General features: G+C 36.4%; 1 protein-coding gene across 1 annotated transcript in view; it reads right to left on the bottom strand.

Moving 5' to 3' along the window:
* Nucleotides 1–14669, bottom strand: part of LONP2 (lon peptidase 2, peroxisomal) — a 43235-nt gene that overhangs the window by 24556 nt on the left and 4010 nt on the right. The window contains exons 6-8 of the mRNA XM_005233841.4: nt 14049–14143; nt 11788–12046; nt 3811–3952 (exon numbers count right to left, since the gene is read on the bottom strand). Coding sequence (XP_005233898.1) covers nt 3811–3952; nt 11788–12046; nt 14049–14143 — 496 coding nt within the window. The remainder of the gene's footprint in view (nt 1–3810; nt 3953–11787; nt 12047–14048; nt 14144–14669) is intronic.

Here is a 14669-nt window from a genome sequence, read left to right as displayed (position 1 = left end):
TACAAAGATATATAAAATACTGATGCCATACTCATGCGCAAACAATGAGCATGTATCCAACAGAGGTAAAGGAAACTAGTCAAACCCAACATAGATTATATCTAAAAACGTGAATTATCTGAGATACAAGGGCTACAGTTTCTCTGGACTAATAATTCTTTGTCGTGGTAACAATTTCTTAGAATAAGACATAAACCAGTATCATGCCTATATGCATTTTCCAAAGCAAATAGAACTACTCTTCAGCTAGGTATCCGTGCTAAAGGTCAAGTTCAAAAGTTTTCAAAGATACTCAACTAATACAAAATTATCAAGTACAAAAAGAACATTCAGTGAACAAAACAACGTGGTTAATTTATGGCCAACAGCTCACAGGCATACAAAGGCTTCTCTGTACCAGCTTTTTATTACCACAAAATCCAGAATAAGTTCCATTAACATTTAATTGCCTGTCTATGCTCCTGGTCTAATTTCCCTGCATACAAATACTCACTATCAGGCACTTGGATCCATTTCTGTTTTCTTCTGTTTTAAACAGAGGTCATCTAAATTTAGACTAAAATATTCCCTTGTTGATGAACAGTAACTGGAAATAGGAAGACATTCTGTTTTGCTTAAGCAACAACTCTGCAGAAGCACTAGAACTAAACACATATCTGGCAATTATAAAACATCAAGCTTTGCTTCCAAGCTTACAGGGCATAGCAATTTTCTTCTTGAATATATTCCATGGTAGACAGTCAGTGAGAATTTAACACACCTACACATTAAGGAAAAAAGGATGTGTCTTTTATGTTTAATGACGGCACTTACCAAACAAGCAGCAACAGGCTGAAAAACAAACGTGCCATTTAGGTGACCACTTACTATTGTTTGCTCTCCAACATAATAGCCACCTTTGCTCATTCCAGATGGACTTTCCAACAAGGTAAACCACAAAAAGCAGATGAAAATTAAGCTGTTATGTCCAGGCATGACTTGTCCATTAGAAGAGGTAAAGCACCTGCTTCAGGATGTTTAGACAGCAGTAGAGAGGTATACAGATCTCACATGGGAGCAGCCCAGACATGGTTAATAGGGCAATTACTTCTCCAGATGCAACTAATGGTCAATTAGCAATGACTTACATGAAGACTGCTGCCCCAGCAGACAGTTGGAAGCTAAGCTGACCAGTCTCAGCTGGAAAAACCCATGGCAGGAGCCGAGTGGAATATCACTGAGAATGTGGTTTTAAAATGAGGAAAACAGAAACATCCCAAAGCAGCAGCAAAGCATAAAAAATTCAAACACAAATAACTAAAAAATAAATTAATTTCATTTACCATCACACACTTGACATGACAGAAGAACAGAAATGCTAATTCTCTATTGCAAAACAAGGTATGAAAAATAAATTAAAAGAAGAGGCAAAAGTTGAATAAATTAACACTATTAATGTACAGATCTGGATTCATGATTGGAACACTTCCAAAAAAGGTTATGATCTTTTCAAGAAATGCCAAATAATTGCTTCATTACTAATTTTGACTGCCTGGCAAATAAGTGTCAGCTAGCTAACAAAATTTCATTCTCAGGTATTTTTTTCATCCATGCATTGACAAGATGTAGGCCAACTTAGTTCAATATCTAAAGGAGAAATGACAGAAGAAATAGCAATCTTGGAAACAGAGCTCATTACCATTAACAGCAAAGAGTAAATAAAATCCTGTAAGTGAAAAGTACCAAGGAAATGTGTTTGAATACTTGTGACACTCCCCTACTTTTTCTTCTGGCACTTAGAAACTTCTCATGCACCCTAGAAATGTGTACTACACACTTGAGAAACACACAGGTAAAGGACCATAACTATAATTTTTAAAACTTAGAAAGGTGAAGCCATGGCATCTTCCATTATTTAAATTATTAGTAGTTCACGTTAACATGCAAAGATCAAAACAGAGCTCTCAAACCATTGCCTGTTCATACACTGATTTTCAAAGAACTAGTTGGCCTTGTCAAAACAGTAATTTTACACTCTCTAGCAGGAACAAAATAATGACATTTGTAGAAAGTCAATTGACATTTCATTTGCAGAAAGTCATACAGCATAGAGATGAGCTCATGACACCTTAAGTAGCGTTTTTCATATTCAGATCACTGTATTAAGCACTGTCAGTCAAAAAGAGCCATTAGAATGACACTAAGTAAATATCACCAGAACCACTTTCATCCCACCTACAACTACCCAGCTACAGAAGTTACCACACCTTAAGCCTGACAACTGAGATGCTTCTAGGATTATGCCCTAAATCATTTCAGTGAAAGTGAGCCAGGCTAGCTCAAAAAATTTGGACAAATATTTTTTATTAACCCAACTACTTTTGACTGAAACAGGTAAGGAACAATCACAGAAGTAGTTCAGCTGAAACAGTGATAGGATGGTAGCCCCTACAGCCAGAGCAAACATAGGAGATGTAGAGAGTGTAAAATACAGCAGTATAAGGAAATTCTAAGCGTGCATAACACCAAAACCATTAAGCATGCTAGTGCTACATCTGCTCCGGACTACCTCAATTGTTTCAGCCTAACCCAGCCTTGCTGTGCCATTACGTTCCTCGTTCCCTCCTTCCCTCATCATCAATGCCAGCACAGGAAGATGTATACAGCCTTCTGCAGTAAGATGCCAGAGCAGGGAAATGCTCTTTGTCACTTCCCCCTACCTGAGGAGATGGCTCCTTCCTCTCTTCAGCAAATGGCTAGAAAAAAAACGCTGAACATGCAAATCAGTGGAATGAGGAATCGTACTGGGATATCATCATGTGTCATACTCCAGAGAAAAAAAGGGTTCTGGCAACTCATCACTGCTCCCTGCTACAGACTCCTCTAACAGATGAAGCCTGCAAGGCCTAGGTCTCAATTCATCTTCTTCACAATCGCTCAAGTTTTAGCCCTCTGAAATCCCAACAACTAACCTAATAAATAACATCTCAACAGTTGATGGATTTACAAAATATTCCAACAGTATCTTGTTCACCAAAGTCCTTACTTGTGTCTCCCAGATTTTACTTGTGTCTTTAAGCAAGTCAGCTTTAACACCTCTAAATTCTCTGTGATAAAATAACTGCACCACATGCTTCAAAATTGGATTCATTTCTATCTTGGTCTGAGTCCCAGAATTTCAGAAAAAACACACTTAACAACTGACTCCCATGGAAAGCAAACACTCACCACATCATAATCAGTCAAGAAATGGGGATCTGTGACTTAAATTAAAAACTTAAGTTCAGAGAATTACAATACTAATTGAAGAAATGCTGCTAAAAGTACATGCAGCTATTCCATATTACATGCTAGGTAAAACGCTCAGCTCCAACATAAGCTTGTACCATCAAAAGCTTAAAAAATATACCCAAATTGTTCCAAGAAAGAAAGGGAAACCTTGGAAAAGTCCAGCTACCGTCTGGCTCTCTAAAGCTCTTTCTTATAACTAACAGCATTTGGTCATTAAAAAAAATCAACGTCTTGAAATTCCCCAAACAAGTATTAGGGCTTGAACAGTCTTTAAATATAGAAAACACTTAGCAAAAATACATCCTTGTGTTTAAGTGCCGATCACTTTGGTTAAATATATCTTACTTGGCATACTATAAAGGCATTTGTATTGTGCACAACTGACAGAAATCCGCCGTCAAAACACAGTAGCTAGTACTTAAATAAAAAAAGCTGACACTGTCAGGCTATCATTTGTCCAGTGAAGCTTCGTATCTATTCCAGTATTTTAATTATTTTTTATTACAAAAGAAAGAATGCTTGTAATTTAACACCACTTACCTCAAGCAAGGCTGCTGCGGGATCCCCCTGCAAGCTCTTCCCCAGTTTATCAACCTCATCTAACAGGAATACTGGATTGTTAACCCCAACAGTCTTCAGTCCATTGATTATACGGCCAGGCATACTGCCAACATAGGTGCGCCTGTGAAAAACAAATGTATATGGGGAGAGAGGGGCCAGACACGTAACAGAAGTAGAAACATAAAAAATAAAGGAAAACATAAGAGTAAGCAGCTTTGTAACTGTTCTTGCTTTTTTGCAAATCTAGTTGATAAAAATATGGAATATGCATCTGAACTAATACAAGCAATTATCAGCAGATGAAAATTCCAGTTCCATGGTGCACGAGTTGGTCTGGAAAGATAAAACATACGCATTAAAGTTTATCTAAATTTTATGGTTTGCAGGCATTTTACATGATCCAGTACAAGCATCCTTGTACTGTATGAACAAGCAGAAGCAGATTTGTGAATCTCATTAACAGTAACATTTTAATAAGGATGATACTGGGGTTTTGTCATCACAAAAGAGTTCACACAGCATGTTACAAATTAGGATAAAATTCCAAATATGCTGAATTGTCGATGTTCCCAGATATACATCATACATTAATTAATACAAAAAGTAATTGTATTTACTATGACACTTCAACATGAAACGAAAAACTAGAACAGTGCAACAGAACAAGGAAGTTATGAGTCTGAATTTATTCAACAAAGGTAGAAAAAACTTTTCTACACAATGCAAAAGCAACTACATTTTACATGCATATTTATTCTTTCTTTGCTGCATTTATTACAGCCTTTTTTGCTTGTGCCTAACTAAACAAGATAATATAATTAAGGGTGTGAAATGCTGGTCACTCACTCAAGAAGACAGAGGCACATAAAGTGCTGAATTACAGTACCTACCTCATGACCCTCACAAAGCAGATATGCAGAACAGGCCTGCTTTGCCATATGATCTGTTTTAATACAATCCAAAATAAGCAGGATGACATTTAAAAAGACAAAACCAAACATACCACGGGAGTAATTTCAAAAGATGCTAGAGAAGACTTTAAATATAAAAAAACACAACAACTCAAACCACACAGCAATAGTGTTAGTTCCACGTAACGTTTAACCACTGAAGGAAAAAAAAATGCAGTTACTGTATTTAATTCTAGATCTAGGCAAAATTAAAAGCTTTTAAGATCTTCTAAATAGCCAGAATTGCAACAGAATTTCAGTTTGCCTATCACTTCTTTCATAAGACAGTTGCTAATGACTGGTGCAGCCAGCATGCAATAGTTTATCACCTCACTGCTTTTGTGTAGTCTTACTCTGCAGCGAGTGGATTCCTCTCCACTGAGGCTTGCACTATATAACATTTATTACAGATCAAGAACCTGCATGGGAGAACTATTATAATAGCATGCCACTTCACTCTCCATCTGCACACTGTCGACCTTGCCAAAAGAATGAGAGGATTCTATTAAATGCAATCAGAAAACTACAAGACCGAAGAATTGAAGTTCACAGAAGTGAACCTTCTACTGGTGCAACCAAATTAATCATTGTAGCAATCTGGTGGTTGCTTTTGGTTTTTTTGTTGTTACTTTTTTTGTTTTGGGTTTTGTTTGTTGGTGGTGGTTCTGTTGCTGTTTTGGTTTGGGTTTTTTTTAATTTATTTTGGTTTTGTTTTTTAACAAAAGCTGCTAACTGCACAAGTAAATAATTTTATATGCTTCAGAGAAAATGCAGCCTGACTTTTTCAATATTCTATTTATGCCAGTAATAGGATAACATAATTAGGTAAACATTACACATTCTTTCTTGCTTGGTACATCATCCTCATGCACATGCTTAAAGAAAGTACACTTTCTTAATGAATGTTTGTGTTTTTATATACATAAACTTCTATCTGAATGCTACAAAATTTTGACATATCTATGTTCCATCTAGTTTTAAGAAACAGCTTTGGTTTATAAAAAAAAAATGAAGGTAAACTGGGTTTCTTTAGTCAAGGGAAAGCAGTGTGAATAATCATTCTTTCTCTCCCCGCACCATCCAATTGCACAGGTCAAAAGATAATAAGTGTTAGGTACCAAAAGGTTTTCTGAATAATAAATTTGTTTGTTTATACCCATGCACACACATATACCACTTTTAAAAACTTTCTTGGGAGTTTTTCCAAATAGAAGCACTTAAAAAAACCCACCACAAAACAGGAAGAGATTCTTCTTTCCTGAGATTAAAAAAAGCTGTTATTAATAGATTGAAATACTTCCCCCGCAACAAACAACCCTGAAAATAGACTTCAAGTCACAGTCATTTTAGATTCAAGTAGATTTGGGTATTTAATGACATATTTACACATGTGGAAGATTCTCACAGGTACAGGATCTTCCAGTAAGACTTAAGTGTTGTACACAAGTTTCTTGACATTTTAAAATAAACCATACAGTAGGTAGGCTGAAGGACAGTGTATCAAGATCTGTGGTGAAGAAAAAGCAGAAAAAAGCAAATACTCAAGATAACTTACAACAAGTCAAGTGAGATCAATACCTTGGAGAAATACAACTTTGAAAGTATAAAAATTAAGCAGCTTTTAAAGCAAGCAATAAGAAAAACACTCTAGCAGTGACAGAAAATCATTAAAATTTTTTTATGCACCCTGTCCAAAGTAAGCCTTGGGTCATGAGCTACCGTATAAAACACTTAAATAGAAACCACAGTCCAAATGAAATGGATCCAGTGTTATGAAAAGGATTAAATGGTTCCCTATACAGCCCAGGAGTTCTTCAGGAAACTCAAAGGTCAAAAACAAAGGAACTATTGTTGAAAATATGGAGCAGTTCCACAAAATCCACAGAATGAGGGTTAACAGATGAGAAAGGCGGACAGTGGCTAGAAACATTCTGCTCTTCCTTTTACTACCTGACAATTGACTGTTCTCAGTCTTCCCCTCTTGTACTGTCTTCTCATTTGTATGTTCAATCATTGCTAGACTTGGCAAATCTAAACAGCTAAGCCTAATATAAATGTTTAATTACTGCACTAAATTGCAAATAAAAGCATGCTTAAATTTATTTAAGTAATTTGATCAGGTATCATAAAACAGAAACTATGACTATAAATTTTAGGATAACAAATACTTAGGTATCTATTCACTCTTCCCACGTGTAACAGTCTAAATCTCCAATACATCTTCATTTATTAGAGACAGATCAATACCTATTTTATTACACTATTACTCAAAGACTCAAGATCTCCAAGGCAAGTAAAGAATGCTAATGCAAATATCATATGTGGGATGACAAAGAACACTAGCATAGTATTATACCTTCAATATACCAACATAGGTAGCCTGTTTTAATTTCTAAATGGTTATTATGGAACGCATCTCAACATGAGCTTTCGGTAAGACACACCCTGCAGATATTTACATATAAACCCACCAGAACATATTAAAATTACAAGCAGATATGGCCATTTATCTGTCTGGACATTAACCTTTGCCTTGTAACTGGTGAAACTGAATGCTGTTTGTGAACAGTAGCCACCGAACGTGATGTTATTAACTTTCATTATTTTAGCTAGAGCTGAAAGGAGGAAAACCAATATTCTTCATTAGCATTTTTGATGACATGATGAGGCTTTGCTCATTTTTTGATGCACTGTTTCTCTCTGTGCATTAAACCTAGAGAGTCAGCTGCTTTCCGTTCAAAACAGGAAGCACAGATAAGTTTCCTGGTTATCTCACTTCTGTAGTAACAAGTTAAAAAAAAAATCCTTAAGAGCTCATGCCACAAAAGGTCTGTAGTTTAGTAATATTTATTTTTATATCAGTGAAAAGGTACCTTTAAAAAACCCTAGAGTTGTCCAGCATGTCATTAGGAGCTATGCTAGAGTTGTCCAGCATGTCGTTAGGAGCTATGTATCCTAGAAAATGCAAAAAGACAGCTGGGAAATCTAACCTTGCTGGCCCTCCCAGTGTAAACTGGGAATGTGTTGAATCAGAACCCCTAAAGCAGTACCAGTATTACCAATGAAAACACATCTCACTTTCTTTGTACCGCTCTAAAGACAAAAAGTTTTAAATTGTTTTTAGCTACAGCTGTTTTCAAGCTGTAGGAAAAGATAACAAAGTTAATGCCACCAAAGAAACTATTTCTAAACGCAGTTGCACAAGGTCAGAGGCTATATTTTTGCAAGGACGGAGATTGTGTTTACTCAAGCGCTTTACAAATGTATCTATGCTTTGTACTTGTGTAACACAGCTACTGCTCTCACAGGTGAAACCCTGCGAGGTTTGCTTTTTTTCCCTGCTGCAACAAGGGCCCTGTGCCCCACCTCTGCTAGCACAGCTGTACCGGCGAGGAACGACGCCTTTTCTCACACAGATGCACCTGAACAAGTCTTCAGCACAGACCTAAGTCAGAAGTAAACTATCCAAACTTCTAGAAACTGGAAAGCAACAGTAATATAAGAAAGAGTGCTGCACAGAGAGGTGAGAGAGTGAAAAAAGAGCCTTACAGTGATCTCATCAGCACGACTATAAATAAACGGTGCAATTACATCTTCCCTTTTAAAAATAGAAAGTCACACACACATGCAGAGAAGATCATATAGTTCCTGTATTAAACAAAGCATCAGTACTGAGATCTTAAATGCAGTAAGCTTCCGGGGAAAAGGTTCTAAATCATCCCTCAGGGTGCTTTGGTTACTTTTTTTTTAAATACAAGTTAACAACAAATGTAAACCTGCAAACATTACCATAAGGTACAAATGAGTAGTAAATGCAAACAACAGCTGGAGGTTGTCTGATAAAGCAGTTCTGGTTTTGCACCAAGACAATTTCATTCTGGGAATGCAGAACAGTAGCTAGTACTCTTCACCCAATAAAAAAAAAAAAAAAAATAAATTCACAAACCCCAGCTGCAGGCACACGATCCACACGGAAATGGCAAAAACTAGGTGTTTCTGCCTACCCTAGTTACACACCGCATGGAACCGCACACGTACTGAAACACCCCTCCCTACCCTGCTGCAGTCTAACAGTTGACTTCGCTTGCTGAATCTATCAGTCAGCATCTTGTAACAGTAATAAGCAGCCAAAGTGAATGCTATTTCAGGCAGTATTTGCTTGTGAGTGAAACCGAACAACAGTTTCTTTCTTAATGTTCTAGTACATTTAGTACATTTCTTTAAATGTTTAGTACATTAGTAAGTACATGCAGTATCATTCTTCTGCAACGTTAATGGAATCCTTAACTTCAGCCTTAAAGCCTAATAAGGAGCTTTTAGGAGAAAAAGAATGGCTCCTAACATGTAATATTAGAAAATCAGCCTACTTAACAGTTACATTCAGAGAACAGGAGCCTATGTCTCCTTCACTTTCAGACCACCTCTGTAATCCTTCTCCACAACTGCCACCAGACGCACAATATGGATTTGCTTGACTGAGAATAACTTGAAGGATTTATTCACGCAAAAGGACATTACAGAGAGAGGTCTAAGAAAAGCTGTGGTTTTAATTTGATTAAATCTTATTCTAAGAAGCAGAAAAATAGGCTGCAGAACTAAAAAAATAGTATGCAACAGCTGGGTTTTCATTTTACCTACAAAAAACTTGCAGAAGCAATTGGTTCCAAGGACTCCTATCAACTGCTCTAAAGTTTGTTTTTAAACTACATACTTGTTTGTTGAAAAGTAACCACATGATACTCTTGCTAATTCTAGATGGTACTTTGCAGATGAGAAAAACCGTCTTACCAAATACTTTCCATCAGCTAATTACAAGAAATTACCTGTATTAGTGATTTAATAACGCTCTCAAAAATACTACAGTGGCAGCCACAAACACCTGAATTTAAAAGTTTCTAAAAGCCTCATTATCACATGGCTCTAGCTGTCTTTATTAGGTTTAAGCACAAGATAGAAAGCCAAACCAAACCAAACAAACAACAAAAAAACCTAGTAAGGAATTACTGTCAACTGAGTAAGAGTTGATGACAGTTCCTGTCAGTTACACAGACATGGTTTCCCTGTTACAAAGGCTTCAGTCCTACCGTGGCCTGGTAAAGTTACTCAGCTCTATAACGCTTAGTATTCAACAGCCTCTGGTGGTTTCAGTTCGCATAGCAACATGTTGTTACATTTTAAATTGGTTTTAGGATCCACACCATAAGTAATCTGAAAACATCAGAATTCTTACCTATTAGACGGTGAATAACAACACAGTTTATGAATTATAGGAATAATACATAGTGAAAGAAGGTGACAGAGTTTCATTTCTTTTTCCATGAGTGTGTAAGTAAATGGGTGAAAAGGTTTACAAAGGTTTACAAAACAGTCAGACGTAGGCACAGGGTGCTGCTGTGCAGTAAAAAACAATGCATTAAATCAAATCTATCTACAAAACCCCAGTGGCTGCTGGCTATGTTGACCAAACCTACACTACAAAAACCCCCAAACTTTATAGATGATTCTTTCAAGCTACAAAATCTAGGCAAGTGTCAAACACTCCAGAAAACAAAACTCCTGCAAATTTGCCATAGAAGAATGTGCACAGGAATAAGCGCATGTTGCTTATTTTATCAAGGATGCTGAACTAAAGGTTTACAAAACAACCCTGTATTTTCAAGTCATCATCAAGTACAAAATCACCATTTTGTTGCTTTTTCATGTCTCATGTTCTAGTCTAGTGACGTAGTATATCATAGTCTAGCTTCCTAGAAATACATTATACTCCAGATTCCTAGAAGTCTATGCATATGTTTAGCACAAGACTTCCCAGTTGGCAAGCACGTTCCTTCCAGTTGGGACTGTGAGCTCCCACCCCTCTAAGGTATTCACACATGCAACCAGCTTACACACACAGAAGTCTGAAGTTTGATACCACAAAATGAACTTTTAGTAGGGCATTTCTTTTAAGTTTTCATTAAAATGACATAGGAAAGTGGTAAGAATTCCAAGATCCTTCTTATGCTTGAAAACAAAAGTAAATTACAGGATAACCTGGAATTGAAGAAAGAATTATGGTGTATTCTGATGATTGAAAGTAGCAGCACAGCCACTGGGCAAAATTATCTGCTATGTGCCATCAAAGAAATAACTGATAGCTTTAATCCACAGTAACTTCCCTACTGCTGTAAGGACAAATTTTATTCAATAACATGACTAAAAAAAACCCCAACCAACCACATGGTTTTACAGATCTTTAGAACACTAACAAAATCATTATTCCAAATTTCCTACACTGTATGCAACAAGCATAAAATATGTTTAATGAAACCAAAAATGCTGCACTGATGTTTGGCATTTATCTACGTTACCCATTCATTATGCTTCCAATTGCAAGAAATGGGGAATGGACTAATATAAACAAATGGTTTTAAAGACTAAGAACTAGATACATAAAGAGATGCAAGATCAAAAATGTCCTAAGGAAAGCCACCCCAAAAAATTCCTTTGAGATTCCAGCTTAGGTGTCCTTGTATAAATTTTCTTTTGAAAGGAACTAACAAGTTTGCAATACTAAGTAACTCAGTTGCCATCCTCTACCAACTTTTAAGTACCACTCTCAGTTTCTCCTGTTTTAGCAACAAAGTCATGCACTGCCATTCATAGGCTACTTTGTATAACTTTACATCCCTCTTAAAACACTAGAAAAATCCAATCCAATATCTAACAGTTTGTGTTAAGACTTTCTTACTCAATTTTACTTCAAAGTGCTAAAATGACTGAGGATGAAATTCCATTCTCCCCCATGACAATAAAGGGCAGCAGCAGAAAGAAAGAATAAAGGCTGTATGTCCACACTAAACATGTATTCCCATTACTTAAATTCTCTGCTGAGTAATACCACTGAATACTTTTGAGTTTGAAATAAGCAAAAATTTTCGTGGTTTAGCTAAACAATGAAAATAATCAATACATTCTGTATGAAACAAAATAAACAACTGCAATTAGGAAAGGAAGTAGTAGTTACCTGTGGCCTCGAATATCAGACTGATCACAGACTCCTCCTAAAGCAATTCTGTGGAATTCTCGGCCCAAAGTCTTCGCAATTGATCTTCCAACACTAGTTTTACCAACTCCTGGAGGCCCCACAAAACAAAGAATGGGGCCCTTGAGGTTGTTTTTAAGTTGTCGGACAGCTAAGTACTCCAAAACCCTCTTCTTCAACTTCTCCATAGCATAATGATCGTTATCCAAAACAATTCGAGCTGCACGAATTTCAAGGCGATCTATCAATCATTGACAACAGAAAAGATATCAGTACATTTACCTTTAAAAATGGATACAATTCATTCTACAATGTAATAGAAACAAACATATTCTCAAGCATGTACATCAATGCAATCCCCCTGACATAAGCATACTTCAGACAATGTTTTCCTAAAACAAAGGTACTGTAATCCTCCTTTAATAAGGAAATGAGCTGTAAGCTAGACAGATCATAATACTGATAACAAAATTTTAAAACCCCCATCTTTTCACTGTGTCACACATTGAAATCTGGTTTAAATGAACTTGGTGTCTATTCTAGAACAGTAATTCAATGGCAAGTAAATTTATCAGCATTTGCTTTCCCACAGAAATAAGTCTGATCCTGTAAGGTCTTCTCAGAAGCCAAATTCATCTCTATGTCTTCATCTACTTACGATAAGGCTCTACAACTATCTCACAGAGCAAGATCTTATCGGCTTTAAGGGCAGCCTTTATTTGCTATACAAGACTTCAGGTGATTTGGCACTGTAAAAAAACCCTCATGTGATGCCAGGAGTGGAAAACCTAGTTTTTTGCAATTGCCATAATTTGAGATAAACGGTCAGGCCACACCGATGGACATTAACTAATGCTTTACACAGAGCAGGAATTTCTTGCCCAAAGCAGCTGTCTTCTCTGCTCTACAGTGAAGAGAGTAAGCAGAAGGCAGCTGAAGTCTATCAAGTCTGCACACACCCACCCTTCAAATTCTACGCATTCCAGATGCAGACCCCTCATACCAGTTATTTCACATATAGACAATTGTGATTAAATTCTCATCATCAACTGTGCAACTTTTTGTCATGAACCACTGAAAAAAAAATTCACTAGTGATCATAATTTTCTATTAGATTTTCTATTTTTATTCACCGTAGCGAGTCCAAAGCATTACTCACATGAATGTGAATACAAACTTTGCGACTTTGCTTGAATTAAAAACTTCAAACTAAATGTGACATGGCACACTTTTACAACATTCAAGAGTAACTTTCACCAAAAAAAAATTCTGCTAGGACATGAATGTCAACAAATATTTTATTCATTTTGGGATTCTTTGCATAATACCATAGATGTCTGCAAAGATCTGCAGGCAGCTCTTTTTACAATTTGATGATTAAATAAAATATTTACAAGAAGAGTTATAAACAGCTAAGGCTCTAGTTCAAAATGGCCACAATTCATCACTACACATACTAAGGTGGCAAAAGATAAGACGTTTCTGCTGGTGTGGTATGTTAAATTTCTTTTTAAAAACAGATTCTTTTAAAGGCCATTCAAAAGCCTCATTCTTCAGGAGCTGCTAGAAGGAGTTCAAAAGTACACTTTCTGGGAAGTCATCTTGCTCACTTGTGTTGGTCAGTAGGAGAAGTCATGTTTGGTTTTCTGCCCTTCCCGCGCTGTCCGTTTTTGCATACTGTTCCCATAGTAATACCATCACTCTACTCACAACTTTTGAAAACTATGGTACAAAGCTAACATGATACTCAGTTTTTCTATTGTACCTGAAGTAGTAATTATTAAAATAAACTACAATTGTGCTTTTCATCCTTTCATCCCTTACCAAACTTGATTAACTTAAGACATACCAGAACCTTCTCCAGGAAGATTAATGCTTCAGAGATGTATAAAGGCTTTTTTGTCTGACGTATAAAAAGTAATTAGATGCTCTCTTCTTCATTATTCGAGATACAATCTAGCAGAGACTGTAAGTAACAACACCTTCACTTTTCTGTGCAGACACTGCTAATACTTTTAAAATTCACATTCTTAGATGTACAGCTGAGCTACACAGGCTATTGAGTATACAGATCTTTAAGCCAGACAGACCTTAAGATTTCAGTAACATATTAATGACAGTTTCACAATCAGACAACGAGACAAACATTCGCAAGACAGAACAAAGTACACAGTGTTTAAATGATGGCTACTTGTCCTAAAATGTCTGTGTAAGAGGCAATCACCAACAATAGAAGGGTTTACCTTTTGTACTCTTGTTCCATGGCAATTCTACCATCAGTTCCAAGTAATTTCTTGTCAAAGCATATTCCGGCATTGACTGAGGCATCTTCTTTAATCTGGGAATAAATACAAAGCATTCATAAGGCTAACTAGGAATTAACTGCAAAGAAAGACTCTCCTGCACCACAAGACAGATATTTAGCAAACTTGAGGTCATCAGCATACACTCTTACTTTCTGACAACCATAATACTAGAAGAGCAACTCACTACTCTGTCAGTTAGGAGATTGTCTTTGCATAATAGTAAGATATTTATAGGATACAAACAGAAGTTAAAAAAAGAGTCGGTTCCCTATGCATACACAAGGAGTGCATTCCCACTGAAAAAGAGGTTGTTAACCATCATATCGCCATGGATAGCACACAGTTACCCTCTCATCAAAGAAAAACAGAGGAAAAAGAACTCAATAACTAGGTCGGTTTTATTCATTAATTATTAACAGCCGTGGTGTTATTTATTTAGTGTTTTTTTTCCCCTAGATCTTCACTTCAAACAGAGGCTTAGAGCTTACAGTTTAATGCTATATTAATGTATAAATTGTATCTAGAACACTTAATATTTCTTTGTCATCACCTCTGATG

The sequence above is a fragment of the Falco peregrinus genome, chromosome 14, assembly GCF_023634155.1.
Source record: "Falco peregrinus isolate bFalPer1 chromosome 14, bFalPer1.pri, whole genome shotgun sequence".
Taxonomy (NCBI): domain Eukaryota; kingdom Metazoa; phylum Chordata; class Aves; order Falconiformes; family Falconidae; genus Falco; species Falco peregrinus.
The sequence above is the reverse complement of the archived record's forward strand: the minus strand, read 5'-3'. Positions and strand labels throughout refer to the sequence as shown.